The following is a 25,320-nucleotide window of genomic DNA, read 5'->3' as shown; positions in this document are numbered from 1 at the left end:
GCCTGGTGCCACCAGAACACAGTCACCAGCAGTGGGCAGCGTTGAAGCACAGGAAGTTTCCACTCTGGGTCTGGGGGCCAGAAGGCCCAGCCCAGGCACCAGCCCTCCTTGTCTGTAGCCACCAGCATTGCTCAGCTGTCCTTTGGCTCAAGGCCCCTTGGCTGTGCTGTCCTTTCTGCCCGCTGTGTGTCTGGGATGTCCACAGGGCATCCTACATCCTGGCCTTCAGGGTAGCTACGTGTCAGGACGGACTCAGTGGGGGGCTGGCTTGGTGCGCGGCACTGGCCACATCACAGGCTGGGGCCCCCACCTGGTGCCTCAGACCCCAGTCCTTTCAACCCTGCTTGCTTCTGGGATTGGGAGCATTTCTTTTCAAGCCTCTCAGTTATTTTATTTGAACACCACGTGTACAGAAAGGTGCGTTCAGTATAAATGTGAGGTATGACAAGCCAACCACATAAACCTCACATGTTCTGGATGCCCCGTGTTCCTCAAAGGTCAGACCCCTTCACACAGCCCGACCTCTGTATCCCCTGCTGGACCGTGACCCCTGTGGCCCTCACTGCCAGACCCTTTCACAGCACCCGCACCTCAAAGCTCGCTCCCTGAACAAGCCAGCAGGCCTCCCCGCACTCACAGGAGTGCAGACCCTCCATCAGTGCCTCTGAGCATGTCTCTCTCACTCTGCGCTGGACAGTTCCCCGCGCCCACCAGAAGGCACCCGAGGTGCCTTGCCCATCATTGTTTTCTTGGCACACACCTCCTAGGGGGTGCGTGCCGCCTGCAGACGCCCATCCCTATCACACGCACACATCATACTCACACACACTGCCCTCCTCTCACATGTGACCCCACACTGGACTCTGCAGTGCTGGTTCCGGACCCACAGAAAGGGCTGATGTGATTTCATTTCCTTGCCAATTACAAAGGCAACAAATGAAGCCTGTCTTGTTTCTGGTATTTATTACCCATCTCTGGTGTCTGGTGATGCTGGCTGTGTTCTTGTGCCATCATAAGAGTTGGAACCCTGCTGCCCGCCTTTCCTGATTTTAACCACGCGGTAACCATGTTCTGTTAGAAGGACTGCCTCTTGGTCTGTGTACAGGTCTCCGTGAGCACAGACGTGTTCTGGATTTCCCATGCGTCTTATGACTAGCCCTAGTTTGTCGCGGCCCACACAGTTAAACGCCTTGCACCATCTTCCTGGTCTCTCCTGCTTTGAGCAACTATCTATCTGACAAAAGCAGTGCTAGCCTTCTGTGGGAGTCCAGGTCGACTAGAGAAACAAATTCATAAACACTCGTATGTGTATAGGAAAGAGCTTTGTATAAAGAGTAATTGGAAATTAAGAAAACATCCCAGCCCAGTCCAGATCAAGTCCATAAGTCCAATATTAGCCCACATGTCCAACACCTCCTGGTATTCCTCTTGACTCGCACAACACATGCAACAACACCGAATGCAGGAAGATCACCGGCCAGTGGGTAGAGAGTATTGTGAATCCAGTGGTGGTGGAAGCATTTTAGCACTGGTGTGGGTCTCCACATGGCTTCTCCAGCTCCAGGGCTCTAGCATAGCTCCATATGTCTTGTCTGCAGGAATGTCTCCCAAGGAGCGAGTGTGTGTCTCATCTCCTTAGTGCCTTCAAATGAGCTCATCAAGCTGTGACCTGATTATCAGACTAAACTCTGCTCCTTCGTTCTTGAGTCTCAAGTTGACAACAGATTAGGTAACTCCCACAATCTCTTCTGAATCCAGCTTGAACTTCTGGTAGGTCCTTGTTGATGTCGTTCTGCAAAACCTTTTTAAATTACCATCAGCAAAGTGTGCTTGGATGCAGCACTAATGATATTGCTCTGTAAATTTCACATTCCACTGGGACACCTTTTTTCCTTTGGAATCACTCTCGTCCAGTCAGTTGGTTAGGGAGCTGCCTTTCACACTTCTTGGCACAGTCACCGAGGAGTGCTCCCAGCTTGCGTGTGTTCATGGAAGCATCTCCACTGGTATTTGTCTGTTCCTGGGGCTGCTTTTCACCAGTGTTTTCAGTGCATTTTGAACTTCTTCCTTCAGCACCCGTGTGAGGCTGGGTTGGCTAGAGAAACAAATCCAGTGACACTCATGCAAGTGTAAGAGAGCGCTTCATGTCAGGAGTCATTACACACCCAGCAAACATCCCGCCCAGTCCAGATCAAGCCCATCAGCCGGATACTAGTCCATCATTCGCTCTTCAGACTCACGTAGCCACGTGCAATGATGCAGAATGCAGGGAGGTCACAGGCTGGCGGGTGCAGAGTTTGCGGATCCAATGGTGGTGGCCGCATCACAGGGCTCCAGCAGGTCTCAGTGTGGCTCAGTCAACAGGCAGGTGAGGGCAGGGAGGGAGAGGGACCGGCCCCCCAGCGAGCCATTTATCTCGGTCACACCTCCCAAGGAGGTCATCTAGTTACGACCTGATTGACAGGCTAAATTCCACCCATCTCTTCTTACAGCTGCCTTGTTAGCACCAAAAACACCTAACTATCACAGCACCACCACTTCTATTGTTTTAACCTTATGAGCCTAAAATTCACACATCATAAATTCAATAGTTCAATAATATCAAGAAGAGTTGTGCCATCATCAACACAATGATCTGAGAACATTTTCTCCTTTCTCATGCTCATTGCTGTCAGCACCCCATCCCCCACCTCAGCCTCCCCTGCTGTGCCCCTGGGCAACTGTTAATCCAGCTACTGTCTGTGCAGATACACCTATCCTGGATCTCAGACACAGAAAAACTTACACAACAAAATCAATGAACAACAGCAAACAGAGAAAACCTCAATTGAAAAGAAAGCATAAAATGTTAAAAACTGCACCAAGTTTAAAGAGGGTCCGACAGGAGGTCACGTGCTAAGGTGTTACCTTTGAACCTAGCCGGGTCAATCAGAATCGGCTTCACAGTGCCTGAGAGCCAGGCTGTTCCCACACCTGGAGTATGCGTAAAGGCTTAACCCTTGTAGGGACCTTGCAAATGGATTTTGGGCTTCTGTTGTCCATAGCCATCTGAAATCTGAGTGTCCAGAATTTAAGCTCTGATATCATGCCCTCCTCCAAATTTGGTGGGGTTTTTTAGACATATATAATGCTTGGATCACACAGGCTGGTGTGCTTCTTCCATGTGGATTTAGCTGATCCCTCACTTAGCTGGCTGCTTGTTTTGAGACAAGCCTTTCATGCCCTAGTGCTGGGCACCTTCTAGTTTCTTCACCACTCTTCGCTAGAGCGCCCACGTCTTCTGCGATCTCTCTGTGAGGCTGAGCATGAAACAGGCCATGTGATAAGAGCTAACTGTTCTTAGATTCAGACCAGGATTAAGTCCCAAATCCATTGAGCCTCAAGTCCATTCCTGGTTCTAAGGTTTCCATGTGTGCCGGCCTCATTTTAGAGACTGCTTGTCATTTCATTTGGGACATCCTGCGTCAGCCCCATGGGGCATATTAATTCTCGTGAGAGCCGGCGGTTTAGCCAGGGTGCGGAACTTGGAACATCATGGAGCAAAGGAAAGGACGCACTAACAGGATGACATTTTCAGCCCAGATGATGCAAACTGCCAACTCACCCTCACACGACTGGCACAAACAGAACTTTCAACAACACCCATTCACAAGGGAGACCCATGCCTGCTACACCACACATGTCATAAAGAAGCAAAGAGAGCTAATACATAATGGTCCCGGACCCCCAGACCGCGGGCACCCTCAATGGAAGGAATTAGAACCAAAGTCCGGTGACCATCAATCCCAGAGCCTTGGGATAGCGGCCATCCGCTACCATCAGTTCTTGACCATGTGTCCGGCTTCAATGGTTTCATGTCCGCCAGTCCAGGGGCCCCCCCTCACCCTCCCTGTGCTTCCTGTATCCTTGTGTTGGCCCATCAAGGCCCCCAGTGTGGCCACTGGTCTTTCAGCTTGAGAAATGCCAGGTTACCCTTCCTTTGTGGGTTCCGATCCAGTCCGTAAGGCTTTGTCCTCTTATGCCACCCTCTGCCATCTTCCCGCTGGCTAACATCATCACCCCATCCCACTCCCCGCGCCCTGGCGGTTCTGCACCTGTCAGGAGTCAGCCCGGACCCACTGTCCAAGAGCCTCCTTCCTGCCCACCTGGACCTGGAAGCCCTGCTGAAGGCCCCTCAGCACCACAGGGCCCGGCCAAGGGCACCGCCGTCAGATGGGTCCCCTTTTCACAGAATTTGAGATTTCCTTGGAAACCATCAAAATCTGTAACTCACTGCTCCTCGTTTCCTCTTGGATCCTTTCTTTCTTATGTTGGGTCACTGCTCCCAGGTGGTCTTGGCAGAGGAGGAGCGGGGCCTCCGTCTCCTCTCCCCTCAGGAGCCAGCATCTGGTCCCTTTTCCACTGTTCCATGTGGCACTCTTAGGAGAGGAGGTGCCAGGGTAACCACACCAGGGACCCGGCAGGGGACACCCAAGCCCCTGCCCTGCCATGAGGTGATCACCTGGTTGGGAGAGGGGTTGGTGGTGGACCAGCAGGCAGAGCACCACCCACCCTGTCCTCGGCAGGTCAACACGTTCCAGGTCATCCTCATCACGGACGGCAAGTTCTCCTTCACCATCTTCAACTACGAGTCCATCACCTGGACCACAGGCACTCATGCCAGCAGCGGAGGCGATGCCGCTGGCCTAGGGGGCATCGCTGCTCAGGTAGGTCCTGGAGGCTGGTACATGGTGTGAGGAGGGACAGGTCCACCTCACCCTGCCTGCCTCTCAGAGCCCACAGCCCCAGAGGCTGGTCATGTGCCAGGCCTTCTGGTGGAGGCAGTGGAGGTGGGCGGTGTCTGGGCCATGGGAAGAAGAGGACCGCATGACCAGCTGCCTCTAGTGAAAGCCACCCGGGGAGAGCAGCACAGTCAGGGCGGCCCTCCCCCTCGGTGGCCGCCAGACCCCGAGGCCACAGCCAGCCCCACATGGCACCCCGACCACCCAGGTTGCCTCTGAGCTTGGAGGCCTCGAAGCCCCCGTGACCCCTGGGTCTCCTGGGACAGCCACTGCTTCCTGGTGTCGCACTCCCCCACCCATCTAAGGGTCAGTGAGGATGGTGGTGCCAGGGCCACATTTGCAGGGCTGCAGGAAGTGGGGGACAGGGTGGGACACCCCTGGAAGGCTGTTTCTGGTGGTCTCCTTTGCCTGGCCTACCCCAGGAGGTGGGGGGATGGAGGGGCTCAGGCCCAGGCCAGGCCTCTGTTTTGGGAGGCCTTCAACTCTGCCCCTCCCCCGCCACACTGCAGGCCGGCTTCAACGCTGGCGATGGACGTCGCTACTTCAGCATCCCAGGCTCACGGACAGCGGAGGTGGCGGAGGTGGAGACCACCACCAATGTGGGCGTGCCCGGGCGCTGGGCGTTCAGAATCGATGATGCCCAGGTGCGCGTGGGGGGCTGCCGCCATACAAGTAAGAGGACCTGCGGCTCAGGCACGGCCTCCCGGGGGCAGGGGAGGTGACTGGAGTGGAGGGTGGGATATTGGGGAGGGAGGTACTAAGAGGGGTGGAGTCACATATCCAGGGGTGGGGGTGGGGGGCGCATACGTATTGAGGAGCAGAGTGGGACATAAGGGTGGAGTCAGATGTTGGGAGGTGGAATGCTAAGGGGCGGCATGCAGGGGGCAGGGGGGTGCTGGGGCAGGGTTGGGGGTAGGGGTGGCATACTGAAGGGGGAGGCCTGAGGCACTCAGAAATAGGAGGACTTCGGTTGACAGCCCCCTGAGCCTCCTGCCCCTTGGTGCATGAACAGGGTAGGGGCTCCACAAGGACCCTCAGCCTCAGTGCACACCCCCACGGGGCCTGTCCAACCTCTGCCCAGGTCTGGCAGGGTCTCCAGAGGAGCGCGCGGTCACCCCTCCTTGGTGCCACAGTGAACGGAGTCCAGTGGGCTGGGGCAGGGAGGCATGGGAGGCAGGCTCTGCCCTCGTTCTCCTCTAGGGTCCTCCAACTGTGTGGTGTCCGCAGCTGGTCACATCCCTGGGGCAGGGGGGTTCACGCCCATGCTGACAGCAGGGCCTAGTCCTTGCAAAATAGCCACATCTTTCAGCTGAAGGGACAGGGCTGAGTCCCTGGGGCCTAGGCCCCCTGGGCCCTACCCTAGGTGGAAGGTGGGAAGTGGGGGAAGTCCCAGAGGTTGATTCTTGGGATCCAATGGCCTGGGGGACCCAGCAGGACATCCTGCCTCCCATCTGTGATGCCTGTCGTGTCCGCAGCCTCTGTCTGCCTGGCCCTGCGGCCCTGTCTCAATGGCGGCAAGTGTATTGACGACTGTGTCCCTGGCGACCCCTCCTACACCTGCTCCTGCCTCTCAGGCTTCACCGGACGGCACTGCCAGCTGGGTGAGTCCCTGGATCAGGACAGGGCTGTGAATGAGGGCCATCCTGAGACCAGGGCGGGTGAGAGGGTGGGCCCCCAGGCCAGGAGCCTGGGTGAGTGGGCGGGGCCCCTAGGCCATCTAGATGAGTGGGCGGGACCCCTGATGGCCGCTGGCCTGGCTGTTAGCTGAGGTGCCACTCTGGCTCTGCAGTTGTGGCCTGGGCCTAGGGGTAGGGGAGCTCTCCATCAGTGATGTGGGGGCTGCAAGAAGGCTGTTGGCGATTGATGAACTTCTGTCTAACCAGACCCGGGGAGCCTGGACACTGGTGCCCACCCCTTCCCCACAGCCATGGGCCCTCCCCAGTCCATCCAGCCTCTGAGGCTCCTGCCCTGCTTTGCAGACGTGGACGAATGTGAGTCTCGGCCCTGTCAGAACGGCGGGACCTGCACCCAGGGGGCCAACAGTTTCAGCTGCCAGTGCCCGGCTAGCTTCGGGGGTCCCACCTGTGAAACAGGTGAGCAGAACACCTGGGCGCAGGTGAGGCCTGGGGACAGCCTTGGCCTGCTGTGTTGGTCACAGTAGGCACATCTCCAGAAGCCTGCTTGCCACACACACTCGGACTTCCTGGGACACCCCGATCTGGCCTGAGGACTTGGAATAGTCCAGCTCTTGACTGGGCCCAGGCCAGGACCAGGGTCAGGCTACGGGCAGCTTTTCAGAGGGGAGCGGGCCCATTTTTAATACTGAGAGACTGGTCGCCACGGGAAAAAGGTTTCCACATCGAATGCCCGCTTATAGGCATGGGTTTTACTGCCGAGACTACCAGAAGCTGTTGCTAAAACATTCACACCCGAGATTAGATCAGATTCTCATTTTGAAGTGACATCCAGGTGGAAAAAGGACTTCCTGCAGTAAGTCCCCCCAACTCTAGGGCCTCCTCCGTGTGTTTGGTGGGTGTCTGGGGTGCTCATCTGAGGCTGGGTTCTCTACAGAAGCAAGGCCAGCGGTGCAGATATACGTATATAGAGAGAGAAGGATGTATCGAAAAAACGGCTCACACCACTGTAGAGGCAGGTCAGTCCAGCCCAGGCCAGGTTCAAGTCTGTGGGTCAGATATTAAGCTGGAGGCTCTCTTCCCGACTGACAAAGCTTCAGGGGCTGATGAGACTGGGGTCGGCAGAGGCAGAAGACCCCAAGGTCAGCAGGTCGATGACAGATCAGAATCACCAGGCAAACCAGGCAATACAGCAGGCCAATGGCTCAGTCCAAAGAACCAGAGGCCAAAGAGCCAGATGCAGGATCCAGACCCAGTGGAAAGCAAGCAAGCATCCCACGGAGGAGACTCTACAGGAAGGAGAAACTTTCTTCCAATTACATTCATGAAGTGACCTGAATCAGGTGTCTGTGTGTGTGTGTGTGTGTGTGTGTGTATGCGCGTGCATGCACATGCACACCCACCTAAATCATAGCTGCTTGGACTTGATTCCATTAGATTGGGTCACATCAGGAAGGACTGCCAGGCCCCTAAGAATCTGGCCCAGCCCAGGACACGATCCCAGTGCTACTGAGCCAGCTTTGGCTCCTGTCAGCCCCGTCAGGGCACAAGAAGAAGCCACCTCCCAGCGCCACGCCACCCTTACCAATGGCTCCTTGTCTGAGCCCAGGGTTGCACCCACACTGTCACTCCCTCTTGTCCAGGGCCTTCCTCTTTGTCGCTGCTCCCTACTTTACCAAGCACGGTGTCCCCCTCCAGGGACTGGTGTCTGCTTACTCAGCACGTTCCAAGCATGTGAGGTGCGGTCTCGCCATCCCGGCCTCTACGGGGCATTCAAGCTGCACTTCTTCCCAGATGGCTTCGTGGGTCCTTCCGGCAGTCCGTAGCCATCCAACATCCTTCCCAGTCTCCGCAGTTCAAGTGCATCGGTTCCCCTCCGGTCTTGCTCACTCAGGGTCCGCCTTCCACGGGCACAGAGGCCATTGGAACTGCACGCCTGTGCCAGGCGCACCCAAGTGCTCCAAGCGACGTTGTTGCTCTTCTCACACTTTGATGAGCTCTATTGCCGCAGGGTTTCCCAGTGCGACACACATTTGATTCCTGAGCGCTGCTTCCACGGGCACAGAGTGTCCAGTGCCGTTCCTTCCTTTATCGTGGTGTGGTCTGCTGGCCCGGAGTGAGGGTTGCCGTCACAGCCACATGGGGCCTCCCCTGGCACGGGGTGGGGCTGGGCTTGGGGTGGGTGGCTGAGAATCAAACTCAAGACTTCCACATGGGAGGAGAGGATTCCACGCTGAGCTCTCGTCGGTCCTGTATGTGTGTGTGTCCCCTACCCCCGGCCATCCTTCAACGTTGCCCTCTTCTCCACAACCTTCATTTGCAGCACAGTCACCCTGTGATGCCCACGCATGTCAGAATGGTGGCCAGTGCCAGGTGGAGGGCGGGGCTGCTGTGTGCATGTGCCAGGCCGGGTACACGGGGCCAGTCTGCGAAGCAGGTGAGCGGCCCACCCTTGGCGGGCGAGGAGGTGGACAGGAGAGGGCGAGCTGGGAGAGGCCCTTTCATGGGCTGCCCTCTCATGTCCCTGCTAACCCCCTGCTAACCCCCAGATGTGGATGACTGCAGCTCGGGCCCATGCCTGAATGGAGGCTCGTGTGTCGACCTGGTGGGCAACTACACCTGCCTGTGTCCAGAGCTCTTTGAGGGCCCTCGCTGTGAGACAGGTAACAAGCTCTGTGCCTAGAGCCCCCTGTCCCCTATCCCTCCCCACACCCCACTGCACCCTGTGGTGACCCTCTCCCAGCCTGGCACACATCATTCTTTGGAAGAGGGCTGGGGGTCCCTGACTGCACTGCCCAGTCCTGCCTGCCCCTGAGCTCCTGACTGCAGGCCAGTCTTGGCTCCGCTGCTGACAGCTGGGTGGGGTTGAGAAAGTTCCTCTCCTTGGACCTTGGTCTCCCAGCTGTGAGACACAGAGGTGGGCTGGGGAAACTGTAGTGACCCTTGCCTTGTGAGAGCAAGGAGCTGTGGGGTCTGTGCCTCCACCTGACAGCAACACTGAGCTCTGCTCCGCTCCGGGGCATCAGTACCGCTGGTGCCCAGTAAGGATGGCAGCTGTGACTGTTCGTCACGCCACGGCCTTCCAGGAGAAGCTCACCATGAGCCACTCACACTGGGTTTGAGTTTGAAAACCTGAGAAGACACAGGTGGACCCTGTGCCCTGGGAGCCAGCCTCTGTCAGGTAGCTACGAGTAGGACCTGGGTCCTGGAGAAGCTGAGAGACATTACCTACAGGCTGCCTTTAAATCACTGTGAGAGTTACCGCTCACCTCAGCCAGGTATATGGAGTCACCTTGGCGAGGTGTCTTAGGCTGTTTCCTTTAGCAAAGCAAGCCCAGACACTGAAGCTTATGTATGTATCATAAAGAGAGGCTTCTAGCAGGAAAGGGCTCACTCAGCTGCAGAGGCGCGGGGCAAGTCCTGCATCCATTTGTAGAGGTGTCGGGCTAGAGGCGGCTCCTAACTCGTCGAGCCGCAGGGACTAAAGACCTGGAGCTGGGCAGCAGGCAGGATGCTGACTGATGACTCCTGGATGGGCAGGGTTCGGCTTGTCACCCGCAGGACCCAGACTGGGCAACAAGCAGGCCAGCCCTTTCACAGCTCCCACTCAGGCCACGGCCTCAAGGAAACTTTCAGTTCATCGGCGTCTCATAGCAGATACCATCGGGAGGTGATTCCACTCTGTCAGGCCCTATCTCAGGAACTACCATGGATTAACTGCCGAGCACTGAGACCTCTGGCTCTGCCAAGTTGGCAGAAACCTTAATTCTCACACCAGATATCTGCCGGACTTCCCCTTGGCCAGCTGTGTGGGTATGCAGATTGGTGTTTAACTAAACTCCTATGGGAAAGCAAAGAGGGGGTCGCAGGCAGCGTCTTCAGAGAAACCGCGTCCTGTACAGGTGAATCAGGCGAGGGAAAGCAAGAAGCAAGGGCAGCTGCGAACCACAATCCCCTCCCCAAATCCCACCGTCGCCATCTGGTGGACTCCACAGGACAGAGTCGCACTGCCCACAGGGTGGCACAGAAGCAGGACGCCAGCCAGTCGTTGTCCCAGGAGCTGCTGGGGGCTGCAGGGGGCTGGGCTTCTCATCAGCAGCCGGACAGTCAGTCACTGTGACCACAGGGGGAATGGGCTTCACTTTTAAAATGCAAAACTCCTAGAGATAACAATCGAGTACATTGGAGGGCATTAATGGAGGGCTAGCAGCTGTCCTATGATGTGAAGTCAGACGGTGAGAAGTGAAACATGGGCACTGCAAAGCCTAGAGCAACCACTGGACGTGGACAATGGAGACTCAAAGGCAGCCGCCTAACCGTGGAGATAGAGTGGGACTCTAAGATTGCCCCTCCATCCCGGAGCCAGGGCAGGGAAGAGAAGCAGACAGGTGGGACAGCTCGAGCAGGACCAGCAGGATGGGAGGTTGTGATGTCGCTGTGGGCAACACTGCGTTGCCGCATGTAAGCAGTTAACACGCTGACCCACAGCAGAGATGGCTGGGTCGAGATGAAAAGTGAGGCCCAGTTTTTTACTGTCTGTCACAAACCCACTGTAAACATAGAGAAGAGATCACTGCCACTGAACACAGCTCTGAGCCCCACCTGGGCAGAGAGCACGGAGCAGCTGCCTGAGGACTCTGAAGAGGAAAGAGTGGCAGGTGCATTGGGAGGAAGACAAGATCAGAAGGACCACGGAGACGTGGTAGGTTCCCCATTTTACCCCTCCTGGGCTGCGGAGGGCTCAGTACGGCCCCCGAGCTGGGGGTGAGCATCAGTACAGAGCAAGAGCTTCAGGAGAGGCCCCTCAGCAGACTGGAGCCTTGAATGACTGAGCCGCGGGGGAGGGCCTCCTCTCCAGTGAGAGGTGCTGGGGCTGAGAAGGCACAGAAAACACAGTGGCCCTGTGGGTCTCTCTCTTGGTCCTGGGTACAGACAGTCACAGGAAGAAGCGAGAGACAAGGGCACATGAGGGCCCCGCGAGGAGGCCATGGGAAAGGACCGGGCCAGCTGTTGAGAGGATGGGTCTTGGGACAGCGCCCCAGGATGGGGACGTGCGCACCGGTCCTAAACAGTGTGTGGCCATGTCACTGAGGTGTGGACTGATGCGTGAGCCACCACCAGGTGCCTGCTGGCCGAGGGGTCAGATCTGGGGAGCAGTGGATAGGCTTTGGAAGTGGACCAAACCACTAAAGCCCATGAAGGGTGGATTGGAACATGTGTCCCAACCCTGCAGGTTGACTTCCTGTCCAAAAAAGCCTGCCCATTGGAGGGCACCTAGAGTCTCATAGGCCATCTCCCATGGGCACAAGGCCCTCTCGGTGTCTGCAGAGATGACTGAGATGCTGGACGTAGTGGCTGGCACAGGCTTCAGGGAGAACCCACCTAAACAAGTGGGCATCACAAACAGTGGACACATGCCGGATGGGTGGAGAGCAGAATGGACGTAGTGACTGGAACACGCTCCGGGGAGAAGTTGCCTAGACGAGATGGAGTGACAGAAAGGCTCGTTCGGCAGAGGGAGCTCCAGTGGATCTCGTGGAAATGAACATCGCAGATGGCGAACAGACCGGTGACAGGTGGGGTGGAGAGAGGAATGGCCGGCATGGAGGACGGAGGCACTGAGTGGGAAGGTAAGTCCAGAGGGCTGACCCAATCCAGACAATAGCGCCAACGCATTGGAGAGAGCAGCAGAGGCTCGGGACCTGAGGGACGAGCTCAAAGGGTCCAAGGGGTTGATCCATCAGAGTCCCAGGACTACAGAGAAGGACCAGGAGGCGGGAAAGCCCATGTGACACCCACCGGCCAAGATGGGAACCCAGATGTTTGAGGGGGCATCACGGCAGTCTGTGGAGAGACATCTCCATCATCAGCGGTGCTGTGCAGTAAGGCATCCTTATCCTTATGCTGGGTGAACCAACACTCAAGTCTCACACCTAGTGCCCAGGTGCATGCAGTGTGGGTCATGTACCTGGCAGGGGAAATGTTTATGACTCAAGCAAAGTGCTATCAGACATGACACCAAGCCAGGACCCAGACAAAGGAAGAGAAAAACAATCAAAACATTGGTATGTAATGCATGAAAGGGACTTTTTAAAACTCTTCTCAAAATGTAAAACTTCACCCCAAAACTAAAGTCAAGTGTAAACACCCCTCAGAATGAGAATGGCTGTCTGTGGAAACCGTGACCAGGAGACTGGAAAGCTGCAGACGAGGAGAGCTGCTTTCAAGACGCAGGCCCAGCAAGCACTTGTCTATAGACCACAAAGACCTCTCAAGTCTTGGCAGAAAACAGAGACGAAAGACTTGACCAGAAGCTTCCCCAGAGAGGATGTAGGGAAGGAAACCAGTGTCTCTATCCAGACGTCCCGAGAGTGAGATGCCACAGAGCAGAAGGGCTCACCCCAAACCCTGCCAGGCAAGGGTACAGAGCACCTGGGACACACAGACTGCTGGTGAGCTTGCCTTTCTCGGCAACGTCAAGCACCACCACCACCACCCCCACCCAGCTCAGCTCTGAAGTATTAGCCCTAAAGAAACCTGTAGTCGCTCACACAAGACAAACCCATGCCTGAATGTCTAGTCGGCGAGTCACAGCCACCAAACCCTGGAAGCCGCCGAGGCACCCTTCACGGGCGAATCCATGCCGCAGGCTCGACTGCGCTGGTAGAGCTGGTAACCCGCAGCCCCACCCGGACGGGTCGCCAGTGCATTGCAGGGAATGAACAAAGCCCGTCTCAAAAGAGGGCCTGCTGCGTGGCACCTGCTGCGTGGCACCTGCTGCGTGGCACCGTGCTCACAGTGCTCTTGCAAAGGTCAACCCAGACACAGGTTGCCAGGTACTGGGGGCAAGGGGGAAGCGTGTGGCTCCGGAAGTCTTTGGGGTGGTGGGACTGACTGTGGTTGGCTACGCACATCTCTGCATGGGTTAGCATGTGTGGCGCTGTACACCAAAAAAGAGTCCACTTGTATGTTCATTAAAACGTGTAGGCAGTTGAAAGAAAGCTGAGTGGCGGTATTAATATCAGACAAATTAGACCTGAAAAGACGGAATACGATCAGAGAAAGGCCTCCCATGAGAAGGGGAACCGTTCATCGAGAAGACATTGCAATGCTAAGCACACTCCTGCCTCTTCATGGATCCTCAAATGGACAGCCAAATCTGACATCCCTGCCAGGAGAAGTGGAGTCCCAGCCACGGGTGGCAGGGTTAAACTCCGTTCTCAGTAACTCACAGGGCACTGGGCAGCCGCAGCTGTGGCCCGTTCTCTTGGCTAGCTTGACCTGACAGCATTTTGGCATACACACAGCCACGTGCTTGGAGCTCATTCAACCTGGTACAGCTAACTGTGCTGCCAGGTGAGGATAAGTCTTCTTCAAATGGCTGTGTCCTGTGACCCCCAAAAATAAACTGGAAACAGGCAGTGGAGGGTTATTGGAAACCCCAAATGTTGTATCCATCGGGATGTTTGTGGGGATCCCTGGCTTCCAGAAGCCCCTCTGTGGTACTCCATGGACCCCCTTTTGCTCCTGCTGCTCTGTTCCAGGGGAGCCTGGGGTTGGGGGCAGCTGTCAGGACATCAGCAAAGACCCTGCCCTGCTGGGGCACTGGACGAGAAGCCAGCCTGTCCAGGTCCAAGGGCCCCACCCTCCTCTCCGGCTCTCTGCCTGGGCAAGGGTGACCATGCCCACTGTCTTTCTTGCAGAAATTCATCCGGAGCCCAGCACCTGTCTCTCAGCTCCCTGTGTGGGCGCTGACCAGGGATATGTGTGCGAGTGCCCTGGGAGCTTTGGGGGCCTCAACTGTGGGGAGAGTGCCTGGGCATGGGATTTGGGGGGGCTGGGAGGTTGCCGGAGGTGGTGTGCGGGACCCAGGGCCCCTGTGCAGGCAACAGACTCAACAAAGCTCAGGAAAGCAGATGGGTATGCGTGCTATGAGTGCATATGTGTGAGTGTGTGTAAGCAGCTGTGATGGGGTCGAAATGTGAATGCATGCGAGTCCGAGTGTCTGTGGATGCAAGCCCCTTGCGGGTGTGCACCTGTGTGATTTGTGTGCCTGTGAATGAGTATGAGTGTAATTGTGTGAATGTGTGTCTTTGTGTGTGAGGGTATGAAAGTGGGTGAATGAGTCTGGTGTTCGTGTTATATGTGAGTGTGAATGAGTGCAAACATGAATGTGTGGATGTTTGTGTGGATGTGTGTGAGTGGATATATGTATGTCATTGTGGATGTGTGCTTATATGTATGTGCATGTTGTGAATATTACTGTGTGTGAATGAGTATGAGCATATGTGGATGTTTGTGAATGTGTGTGAGTGGATGTGTGGATGTCTGAATATGAGTGTGTGTGTGTGTGTGTGTGTGTGTGTGTGGACACAGGGGTTATTGGGCAGTGGGCAGCAGCAGGGGAGGTGACCTCAGCGCACAGAACACCCCCACCCCATGGCAGGAATCTCTGACAACTGTGAGTGCCGAAATGGAGGCAGCTGCTCCGGGGCCAATACCACCTTCTGCCATTGTCCCCCGGGCTTTTTTGGACTCCTCTGTGAATTCGGTAAGTGGCAGGACTGGAGGACCGGTAGGACTGGCCAGTGAGTGAACGGGGCTTGGGCCGGGGACCACCCCCACTGGGGGAGGGCTTCACTCCTGGGGCCCTGGGACACGAGGTCCCCAGAAAGACACACGGGGTGCGGGGCGGGCTCTTCCTCTACAGAAGTCACGGCCACACCCTGCAACGTGAACACGCAGTGTCCCGACGGGGGCTACTGCATGGAATACGGCGGGAGCTACCTGTGCGTCTGCCACACGGACCACAACACCAGCCACTGTGAGCTGAGTGGGCGGAGGGATTGGGGGTACTGGCAGCAGTGATAAGAGCCTCTCCCAAGCCATCCCCACACGATCACTTGCTTATGGAGCAGCACGGTAGAAAGGAAGACGGGGGTGGGGGGGCTCCCTGAGCCCCTACAGAAGCTATCAGTCACGACTAGCAGTGTAGGATCACCACCCCATCCATGGACGGCAGCATGGAAGCCCTCCCGCTCCTGTGCCTGCCTCACCCTGTGTCTGCCACCCCCTTCCTTGAGGAGCTTCCTCCTTTTTGCCAACCCTCTACCAAACATGCCATGCTTCTTCGGGGATGGGTTCTTCCTGATAGTGTCCATGCAGGATGCCCCCCTGCAGCCATTAGAGGCCCATGTGTGGCTATGACGCTGATCAGGGGCCAGCGGAGCCTCCAGGCTAAGACTAGGGAGAGAGGCCTGTGCATGACAGTGGCCCAAACCCGCTGGTCCTGAGACCACCCCAGTTGGGCCGGCAGTCATGACCGTGCTGATGTTTGTTACTGTTGGCTAGAGGTCCCTGCCCACACAGGGTGTAATCACAGGTGGTCATTGGTGATGGTGGTGACATGATGTGGGGAGAGGGAGGGTGACTCCCACGAGAATCAGTCACAGGGAGGTCCCAGTGTGAGGATCCAGGGGGCCCACAGTGCAAAGAGGTGGCTTGGGTCCCTCACAGGATGATAGGGTGGGCCTGACAGCCGTGAGCTGCCTGGGAGGTGGCACAGGTGCTCCCAGGCCATCCTCTGACCTCCACCCCCCAGCCCTGCCGTCGCCCTGTGACTCGGACCCCTGCTTCAACGGAGGCTCCTGTGACGCTCACGACGACTCCTACACGTGCGAGTGTCCGCACGGCTTCCATGGCCAGCAGTGTGAGAAAGGTAGGGGCCTGGCCGGCGCTCAGCACCCTGGAGAGCGGCCGCGGTCCGCGCGCTTCCCACCGGCAGCCCCACTCAGCCCGCCGGGTGCAGCTCGCTCTGACGGTACCACTGCTGAAGGATCGTTCTGGGTCCCGGGCCGGGTGCTCCCATTCGATGTGGTCATTACGTTCCACTCCTTTCTGATACGAGGTCCTCGCCCCGCATGGCTCCGCTGACCTTGGGTAGTGGCCCCCGCTCTCTCGGTGACCTTCTGTGGCCTGGCCCTGAGCGCCCACCCACCCGGGCAGGGCCCTGCTCAGCCGCCCTGCGCCCCCGTCCCCCACAGTGCGGCCGCGCCCGTGCAGCTCGGGGCCCTGCCGGAACGGGGGCTCGTGCAAGGAGGCAGACGGCCAGTACCGCTGCAGCTGCCCCTACCGCTTCACCGGGAGGCACTGCGAGGTCGGTGAGTGACCGTGGGCAGGGCAGCGGGCTTGGCGATGCGCCCGGGCGACTCTGACCCGGGCGGCCCTGACCCGCACGCCCCGCCCCAGGGAAGCCGGACTCGTGCGCCTCGGCCCCTTGCCACAACGGCGGCACCTGCTTCCACTACATCGGAAAGTACAAGTGCGACTGCCCGTCCGGCTTCTCCGGGCGCCACTGTGAGACGGGTGAGGTGTGGCAGGGCGGGGCCGGGGAGGGCCCGGTAGGCCTGGCAGAACACTGACCTTCCGCGACCCGCAGCCCCCTCCCCCTGCTTCCGGAGCCCGTGTTTGAACGGGGCCACCTGCGAGGACCTGGGCACGGACTTCTCCTGCCACTGCCGGGCAGGGTTCACCGGACGCAGGTGCCAGGCAGGTGAGGGCCAAGCGCATGACGCCCACTTTCCTGGGGGGCGTGGCCTAGCAATGCCGTCCCTCCCTCAAAGGGGCGGGGCCAGCCGAAAAGACAGCAAGGTGGCTGTACAGGGCATCCAGTGCCGACAGTCAGGGCACCTTGGGCGACTCAAAGCCCCAGAGCAGGGCCATAGCGCGGGGAGGAGGGGTGTTCCACAGCAGGCAGGATGGTGGTTCCAGGGGCACCCAGGGCACCTCTACCAGCAAAGCCCGGTGACAGGCAGCAGTGTGGGGGCAGGGGCGGGCTGCCAAGCAACTCGCGTCTCACACTTGCCCTGCTAAGACTCGCTTTCCTTGGGCGCAACCCCTGCAGAAGTGGATGAGTGCCGCTCCCAGCCCTGTCTGCACGGGGGCTCCTGCCAGGACCGGGTCTCGGGCTACCTGTGCCTCTGCAGCGCAGGCTACGAAGGCGCCCACTGTGAGCAGGGTGAGTCCTGGGACTGGTGGCCACGGCGGTCCTTGGGTGTGAGGTGCCCTCGGCTGGTTTGCCCCTCTGCGGAGGCAATGGGGACGACAGGCCCCTGCGTGTCCTTCCCAGAGTCTGATGAATGCGCAGAGCAGCCCTGTCAAAATGGGGGCACCTGCAGGGACCTCCCAGGGGCCTTCCACTGTCAGTGCCCCCCAGGGTTCATCGGCATCCGCTGTGAGACAGGTAAGGGCTGCCACCCCAACCCCTCCCACCACGGACACCCCAACCTCCCTAGCATGTTTCAGCACGCACCCAGCCTGGGCCTCAAAGGAGACGGGATCACGTCCAACTGGGCAGGCTGCTTGGAGAGGGACCACTGGGTAGCTGGGATGGAGGGAAGCAAATTGCCTGGACCCTCTGAGCCCCACGAGTACCCCCAGGTTGCCCCAGCCCCACCCTGAAGGATTCCTGTGGTCCCACCACCCAGGAGCTCCCCAACCCCATCCTCTGGGGTGTCCCCAGCTCCACCCCCTGGGACGTCCCTGCCCCCAGCACCACCCTGAAGGACACCCCCAGCCCCACCCTCTGGGGTGTCCCCAGCCCCACCCGCCATCCTCTTCCTCCCTCCTCTCCCTTCTTCCGGCTCTCCTCTCCTCCCTCCCCCAGACCCCCTGCGGCCCCCCACCCCCGTGAGGCGCTGACTCCGCAGCTCTCTGGTGTTCTCCAGAGGTGGACGCCTGCGACTCCAGCCCCTGCCGCCATGGGGGCGCCTGTGAGAACGCGGGCGGGGCCTATCTGTGCGTCTGCCCTGAGGGCTTCTTCGGCTACCACTGTGAGACAGGTAGGGAGGTAGAGCTGCCCGCTGCCCCTCCAGACCCTCCACTGGGGTCCTGTGAGTGTCCCTCCCCCGCAGGCTGGACAGGAGCTGGGTGCCCCTCCCTGGGCTGATATAGTGCCCCAAGGCAGCAGTGCTCAGGCCTGAAGGGTCCATGAGCACAGTGTGGGCGTGGGTGCAGGTCACAAATCACTCCAGTAGTGCATTCAGAGGCTGCGCCCCTTGAGACAGGGTGTGGGAGGAGGGGCTGCTGTGTGCGGGGACAGGACCCTGCAACCACTCGGCTAGGAGCCCGCACCATCTCCCTACAGTCACCCTGGCCATGGGCAGGCCGCTGGGCAACTACTCCTGGTTTCTGCCCCAGCAACCTAAGGGGGAGGTCTGGTGCTGGAGGCCTCACTGCCCCGCCCACTGTGTCCCCAGAGACCGATCTGCCCCTCCATCAGGCGTGGCCTACATACCCCTGGAGGAGCGTGCTGAGAACCCACTCACACTACCCAGCGAGTGCTAGCAATGTCTTGGCCTCTTAGGTGACCCCTGGCCCCCTGTCACCCATCACTCTCCCAGGGTGACCCCTGCCCCCTTGGGGTGAGGGATCTGGCCCACAGACCCTAAGAGCAGGAAAATACAGTGCCCCTGGGATTTCCGCTCCCCACACCCAGCGCCCATACTGCCCCCTCCCATGCAGTGAGCGACCCCTGCTTCTCCAGCCCCTGTGGGGGCCGTGGTTACTGCCTGGCCAGCAATGGGTCCCACAGCTGCACCTGCAAAGTGGGTTACACGGGCCAGAACTGTGCCAAAGGTGAGGCTTCACTGGCCCCGGGATGATGTTCCTCCACTGGGCAGGGAGGGTGGGTTAGCGTCCCGGGGTTAGCACTTCCAGGACTGCAGGCGACCCTCCCTCCACCGGCCAGAGCGCCAGTGGACAGTGAGAGGGCCCCAAGTCCAGCCCCCCTGCCCCAGCCCCCAGCCCCAGCGGAGGCTGCGCCCCCTGATCCCACCCCTGTCTTCACGGGAAGAGCTGCTCCCGCCCTCGGGCCTCCAGGTGGAGCGGGTGGAGGAGAGCGGGGTGTCAGTCTCCTGGCTCCCGCCCGAGGGCCTGGCCGCCCAGCAGCTGCTGGACGGCTACGCGGTCACCTACGCCTCGACCGACGGCGCCTTCCGCCGCACGGACTTCGTGGACAGCAGCCGCTCAGCCCACCAGCTGCGGGCCCTGGCGGCCGGCCGGGCCTACAGCATCTCAGTGTTCTCCGTGAAGCGCAACACCAACAACAAGAACGACATCAGCCGGCCAGTGGCGCTGCTCGTGCGCACGCGTGAGTCCTGGGGGTGGAGTGGGGAGGGAAGGGCGGGACAGAGCCGGGTGTCTAGGAGGAGGTGGGTACAAGGTGGCAGGGAGGCTGAACTCAGGGCGGTCCACCCACAGGAGTCTCTCCCCTGGGGCCTAGCATGGCCTGTTAGTCCAGACCACAACGAGGCCCACGTGTAGTATGAAGGAAGCAGCCCGCCAGGGCCCCTAGAGGAGGGTATCCCTGGGATGCTGCTGCTCTGCCCGCCCCAAGCTGGCCTCCCTTGAGCAGCCTATGCCCCCCAGGCCCCCGTCCCGTTGAGGGCTTGGAGGTCACCAACGTGACCGCCAGCACCATCTCCATGCGCTGGGCTCTGCACCAGATCCGCCACGCCACCGTCAGCAAGGTCCGCGTGTTGATCCAGCACCCCAAGGCCACGGGGGCTGGGGAGGAGGCCACCGACCTGGACAGGAGTGTGGACAAGTTCACCTTCAGGTGAGAGGCAGCCTGGGGAATTGCCGGCCCCCACTCCACCACCACCTGCAGCATCTGTATGTCCACGCTCCCCTAGCCCCGCCTTGAGGAGGCGCGTGGTGCACCTCGTGGGGTTGGGAAGGGGCGTGTGAGTGCCACAGGGGCCCAGGGGGCCTTGCCCTCACTGGTCTGGGGCCAAGAGGTGCAAGTGAGGTACCGTGTTCAAATGCTTCGCCTCGAGCAGGCTGCACTGCAGGGCTCGGTCCTGTAGGTCGCGGGCCTACACGCCACAGGCGTTTGGCAGGGCCAGGCATCAGGATCACATGCAAGTGCAATGTTGCTGATGGTCCTTCAGAAATGGCTGTGGGGGCCACACCATCACCGGTCACCAAAGGATTGGAATCCACAGAATCTGAAGCCAAAGGAGAGATCAGTATCAGAGCCTAAATCATGGGAATCTGGTGTGCAGAAGGCGATGGACGACAGGGGGAGCCCAAGAGATTCGTTTGTGGAACGACATAGGAAATAAGCCTCCGGAGAACTGCCCCTACCTGAAATTGCGGGATGGGAGGAAAGCGGTCACTGCACAGAGCGCCTGGGAGAGAGGAGGAGAGAGGATCACAGGCATGCGTCTGACCTGAACAGTTACTGCAGGCGGGACCTGATCTGGTTACCCACATTTTCTGTATTTTTGTTTTGCATTGGTTGGTTTGGCTTTTGTTTGTTCATATTAGAGTGTATCTCAGAGGTGTTATGTCACCCTCTTGAAGTGGGGTCATATGCTTCTCTGGTTTGGTGTATGAAACCCAGGATTGATGAACAGTGAGTAGAATGAGGGATATGGGGTTTGGGGCGTGCCAGAGGCGTGGTGGGGTAAAAGGAAGACCTGTCAGGAATCCATGTAGAAAAGCAATGTTTGGAAACTGACTGTGGTAGCGATTGTACAATTCTACTTGACATGATTGAAACAAGGGATGATATGATCTTATATGTTATTAAATCCCCAACTTAAAAAAAAAGGCTGTAGGGATACATCAACAGGCAACTGCCAGAGAGTCAGGACAGATTCAGAAGAGGGCATGGACACGGGATAGAACTCTGTCAGAGCAGAGAATACCAGGAAGACGTGTTTGCCTGCGCCAGGGCATTCGACTGCGCAGATGGCGACAAGCGGCGGGACCAGCACACACCACTGCGCTCACGTGGGACCTGTGCATGGATCAAGAGGCAGTTTTGCCAACAGGACAAAGGACTCCTGCGTGGCGTAAAGTCAAGAAAGATGTGTGTCAGGGTTGTATCCTCTCCCCATCCTAGGCAATCTGCGTGCCGAGCAGATAATCTAAGAAACGGAATTGTAAGATGCCGCACCGGGACTGGAGGAAAGCTCATGAACAACCTGTCGCACCCAACTCACACACCTTGCTTGCTGAAAGCGGGCCAGACGGAAGCAGGTGCTGATGAAAATCCAAATGTGGGTTACACACTCGAGTAGATGGCGCCGCCGCGCGAGGAGATGAAACCCGCCGAGCTCGCCAGTAGACACGAGGGCAGCAAAGCGGGGGTGTCAAGGCTGTCCTGTGACTTGGGCCCACAATCAACATCTGAGGACGCGGCAGCCAAGAGGTCAGATGTATTACATTCGGCGAGTCTGATGCCAAAGACCTCTTTAGAGTGGACACGGAACGTTGAGATCTACAGTGCGCCCGGCCCTAGCCAGGGTAGATATAAGTCACCTTGAATGCTGGCTGAAGCTTGACAAGGAAGGTGGGAAGGTGAATAGATGCCTTTGAGTTAGATGTGGGTGAAGCATGAAAACTCAATGTGCCCCTCGGCCCACGGCCTGACCTCGGCTGCTCTGCAGACCTGTACTCGGCGTCCCAGGCGCTCAGTATCAGCTGTCCACACGTGTGCGCTCGTGGTGTCCGCTGCCAGCCAGTCTTGTCCTCCTGCAGAGACTGTGACTTCTCAGGCTTCCTAGCACACTCACTTCCCCAGAGCCATCTGGGGGTGGGGGGCCCTCATGGCCTCAGCCCCTCTCCCCTAGTTAGCCTCCCTTTCCTCGCCCTCCCCCCAGGGCCCTGCTGCCGGGAAGGAGGTATACCATCCGTGCGGTCACCCTCAGTGGGCTTGGACCAGGAGAGCACCCCACCGAGAGTGTGCCCACTGCCCCACTATCCGTGTGGACCCGTGAGTACAGCGACTGGACTCTGGCCTGTGCCAGCCTCCCTCAGTATGCCCAGTGCAGTCATGTTAGAAACATGCTCTGGGCAGAGGGCACCCCAGAGGGCAATGCAGGCCATGGGCCTGGCCACTCTGAAGACAGTGGGGGTACGGTGCTGGGAAGCCCATCTGGGGCAGCCTTCTGCCTGGGTTCATGCCAGTACCCCACTACTTGTGGCTCTCCCAGGAGACCCTCTGACTGGTGGCCACTGAGAGAGCGCCAGGACACCCACAGCCTGCCCTGAGGGTGCTCCACAGGGCCTGAGGTGGGGGAGACCCATGCTGCCTGCCTGCCCTGCCCCCTCCAGCTCAGCACACAGGGAGGGGTGAGAAGGGGTTGTTCTGATCAGGGCACTGTCCCTTGTGGTCACCAGACATGGCTCACCTGGAGGAGGTGTGGGGCCAGCCCAGGGCCAGGGTGTCAACCCAGACTCCAAAGCTGGAGACTCCAGGACCAGCCTATGTAGCCCACCCTCCAGCTATGGGGTGGGGCAGACTGGATACCACGAAGGCCCCCAGACCAGAGGGTGTCCTCTGGGGCCGACAGCCCCACCAGGCGCCTGTCAGCATGGGCAGGCTGGTGTATGGGCCCATGTCTCCTGGGCTAGGCACTGAGTTAGTCTGGAGATGAAAGCCTGGTCCCCGAGGTCAAACTGCTCCCACCCCGCCCCTCCCCTCCCACTGTGCCTTGTACAGGGCCCTTGCCTCCTGCAAATCTGACCGCCGCCAGGGTCACCGCCACCTCTGCCCACGTGCTCTGGGACGTCCCTGCTCCAGGTTCCACTCTGGAGGCCTATGTCATCAATGTCACCACCAGCCAGAGCACCAAGAGCCGCTACGTCCCCAATGGGAAGTTGGCATCGTACGTGGTCCGAGACCTGGCACCAGGACGGCGGTACCAGCTCTCCGTGTCTGTGGTGCAGGGCACAGAGCAGGGCCAGGTGCACAGCGAGCCTGCCCACCTCTACATCATCACCTGTACGGGCTGCACCTCCACAGGGGCAGGGGGCTAGGTGGCGGGACTGGGGCTATTCCAGGTGGCCTGCATGGGCTGGGGGGGCGAGGCAGCAGGAAGCATGCTGGTGCTGGCTCCAGGGGCCAGGGGTCCGGAGAGGGGTCCCAGGAGCAGAGACCTCTAGAGGGTATATGGGTCCATCCCTGAGCTGTTGCCCCGCCCCCTGTACCCCAGTAGCCTGCCGGACAGCAGGTGCTCTCAGCATGGTCAGGCCGCTCCCTGCCCTGGCTTCTGAGACAGGGCTGGGCTTCCAGCATGCAGGGCTCCGAATCTCGGGATGAGGGGTGAACATGGGGGACTGGGCGAGGGAGCCTGCACTGGGCGTGTGTGCTGCAGCCACACAGCCAACCCCTGAGGGCCTAGGACAGGCCACATGTCCAGCCCTGCCAGGTGGATGCCCAATCAGGGCCCGGAGGGACCAGGCCCCCCAGGCCCACATGAAGACCAGTGGCTGTGAAGGAGCATGGTGGGGGTGTAGGGATAGCTGCAGGGCTCCCCTGAAAGCTGCACTGTGTGTGTGCCCTCCCCGCGCACACAGTGGCATGGCTGCAGAGAGGGACCGAGGGACGGACAGCAGCCTGTAGATGCTTTCCTCTCCTGCAGCCCAGCGGGACAGCAGCGACAGACACTGGCCCCAGGGGGGCCACTCCCGGGTGCTCAGAAACAGGCCACCCCTGGCACACCTGTCAGAGCTGCGCCTGCTCAGCGACCGAGATGCCCCCGAAACCCCCACCCAGCCCCCCAGGTACAGACCAGCCACCTGCCCGCCCTGAGGCAGCTAGGCAGGAAGCTCAGGCTCAGTGGCCCATCCTGCAGGTTCTCCGAGCTGGTGGATGGCCGAGGACGTGTGAGTGCCCGGTTCGGAGGCCCACCCAGCAAGTCCGTCACCGTGAGACCACGTGAGTGTCCCCCCCTCCCCCCAGGTGTGGGCCACCTACCCTCTCGTCCCCGTGAGGGGACAGGACCCAGCCAGCTGGGAGGCGCCTGGCCCCAGACATGGCAGGCCACCCAGGCTGGATGAAGCACGGGCTGGATGCTGCTTGGCAGCAAGGCAGTCTCGTTCTTCAGAGTGGGGGTTTGTAGAGGGCTGGGTGCCAGGCCAGTGGCCCTTGCTGTGTCCTGAGAGGTAAATGTCCACTTTGAAGGCTGAGCCTGGGTGGGGCCTGCTGGGCAGCGGGAGTGTGGCCCAGCGGGGGTGGGAAGGTGGCAGGGGACAGGCTGGAAATGTAGGGCCAGCCCCTGGCTGGTCATTGGAGTGGGAGGGCCAGGACCAGGCTGGGCAGATTAGACCCTGGGGGGCAGCCTGTGACCTCTCATGGCCCAATTGCTCCTAGAGTCCACGGCCCCCATGCAGCTGGAGACCCCAGTGGAAGCCCCTGAGCCCGCCACCCTGGCCCTGCAGCTGCCGGAGCTTGGTGACGAGAATGAGCGTGAGTCTGGGTGGACTGAGTTCCAGACACCACCCCCACCCCAGTGACCAGCAGGGGCAAAGTTGGGAGACCCAGTCACACTGACAGCGCCAACCCCTGCTCATCCGTGGCCTGCTGACAGGACACAGCACCACCGAAGGCCTCTGAGTGTCTGCGGGCACACGGCCTTGGCACAGGGGCCTGAAGCTCAGCACGCCCTCCTGCGGGCAGCCCAGCACAGAGAGCTGTGAGCCCCTAGGATGAGGGATGCTCAGCAGGGCAGAGGTGGGGAGGGAGCCCAAAGGCCTGGAGCATCGGTGACAGGTGGGGACATGTGGGCCCTCACCAGGCTGGGTCAGGTGTGCAAGGTGCCGAGAGCGGCAGCTACTAGCATCCTAAGCCTGACCCCTGGGGCCCACAGGACTGCAGTCCGCACAGAGGCACACTGCCCGGACTTTCTCATGCGGGGCCGTGCGTGGGGTCACCCCTCCCCTCGGATGTTTTGGGTAATGGCTGAGCGAGCATTTAAACCACAGCACCACCAGCCACTCCTCGGGTGACGCTCCTCCAGAGAAAGAGGCGGCGTTCTGCTCCTGTGAGAGTGGTGGTCTGGGTGGTCCCAGGGGGCAGGTCTGCCCCATCTGGTGGCTGGGTGGGGACCTAC

The 25,320-nt window shown here is 59.3% G+C and overlaps 1 protein-coding gene across 1 annotated transcript in view; it reads left to right on the top strand.

The window, feature by feature from the left end:
- The window catches only part of SNED1 (sushi, nidogen and EGF like domains 1), a 54,646-nt gene that overhangs the window by 17,322 nt on the left and 12,004 nt on the right, over nt 1-25,320 (top strand). Inside the window, exons 3-25 of the mRNA XM_075528849.1 lie at nt 4,566-4,706; nt 5,291-5,453; nt 6,257-6,382; nt 6,761-6,874; nt 8,739-8,852; nt 8,965-9,078; nt 14,862-14,966; nt 15,126-15,239; nt 16,017-16,133; nt 16,459-16,575; nt 16,664-16,780; nt 16,854-16,967; nt 17,319-17,432; nt 17,544-17,657; nt 18,142-18,255; nt 18,938-19,051; nt 19,269-19,565; nt 19,844-20,033; nt 22,087-22,199; nt 22,929-23,210; nt 23,851-23,992; nt 24,064-24,146; nt 24,582-24,677. Coding sequence (XP_075384964.1) covers nt 4,566-4,706; nt 5,291-5,453; nt 6,257-6,382; nt 6,761-6,874; nt 8,739-8,852; nt 8,965-9,078; nt 14,862-14,966; nt 15,126-15,239; nt 16,017-16,133; nt 16,459-16,575; nt 16,664-16,780; nt 16,854-16,967; nt 17,319-17,432; nt 17,544-17,657; nt 18,142-18,255; nt 18,938-19,051; nt 19,269-19,565; nt 19,844-20,033; nt 22,087-22,199; nt 22,929-23,210; nt 23,851-23,992; nt 24,064-24,146; nt 24,582-24,677 — 3,115 coding nt within the window. The remainder of the gene's footprint in view (nt 1-4,565; nt 4,707-5,290; nt 5,454-6,256; nt 6,383-6,760; nt 6,875-8,738; nt 8,853-8,964; nt 9,079-14,861; nt 14,967-15,125; nt 15,240-16,016; nt 16,134-16,458; nt 16,576-16,663; nt 16,781-16,853; nt 16,968-17,318; nt 17,433-17,543; nt 17,658-18,141; nt 18,256-18,937; nt 19,052-19,268; nt 19,566-19,843; nt 20,034-22,086; nt 22,200-22,928; nt 23,211-23,850; nt 23,993-24,063; nt 24,147-24,581; nt 24,678-25,320) is intronic.

The sequence above is a fragment of the Tenrec ecaudatus genome, chromosome 13 (assembly GCF_050624435.1).
Source record: "Tenrec ecaudatus isolate mTenEca1 chromosome 13, mTenEca1.hap1, whole genome shotgun sequence".
NCBI classification, from domain to species: Eukaryota; Metazoa; Chordata; class Mammalia; order Afrosoricida; family Tenrecidae; genus Tenrec; species Tenrec ecaudatus.
Note: the sequence above shows the minus strand (reverse complement) of the source record. Positions and strands in the feature narration are given on the sequence as shown.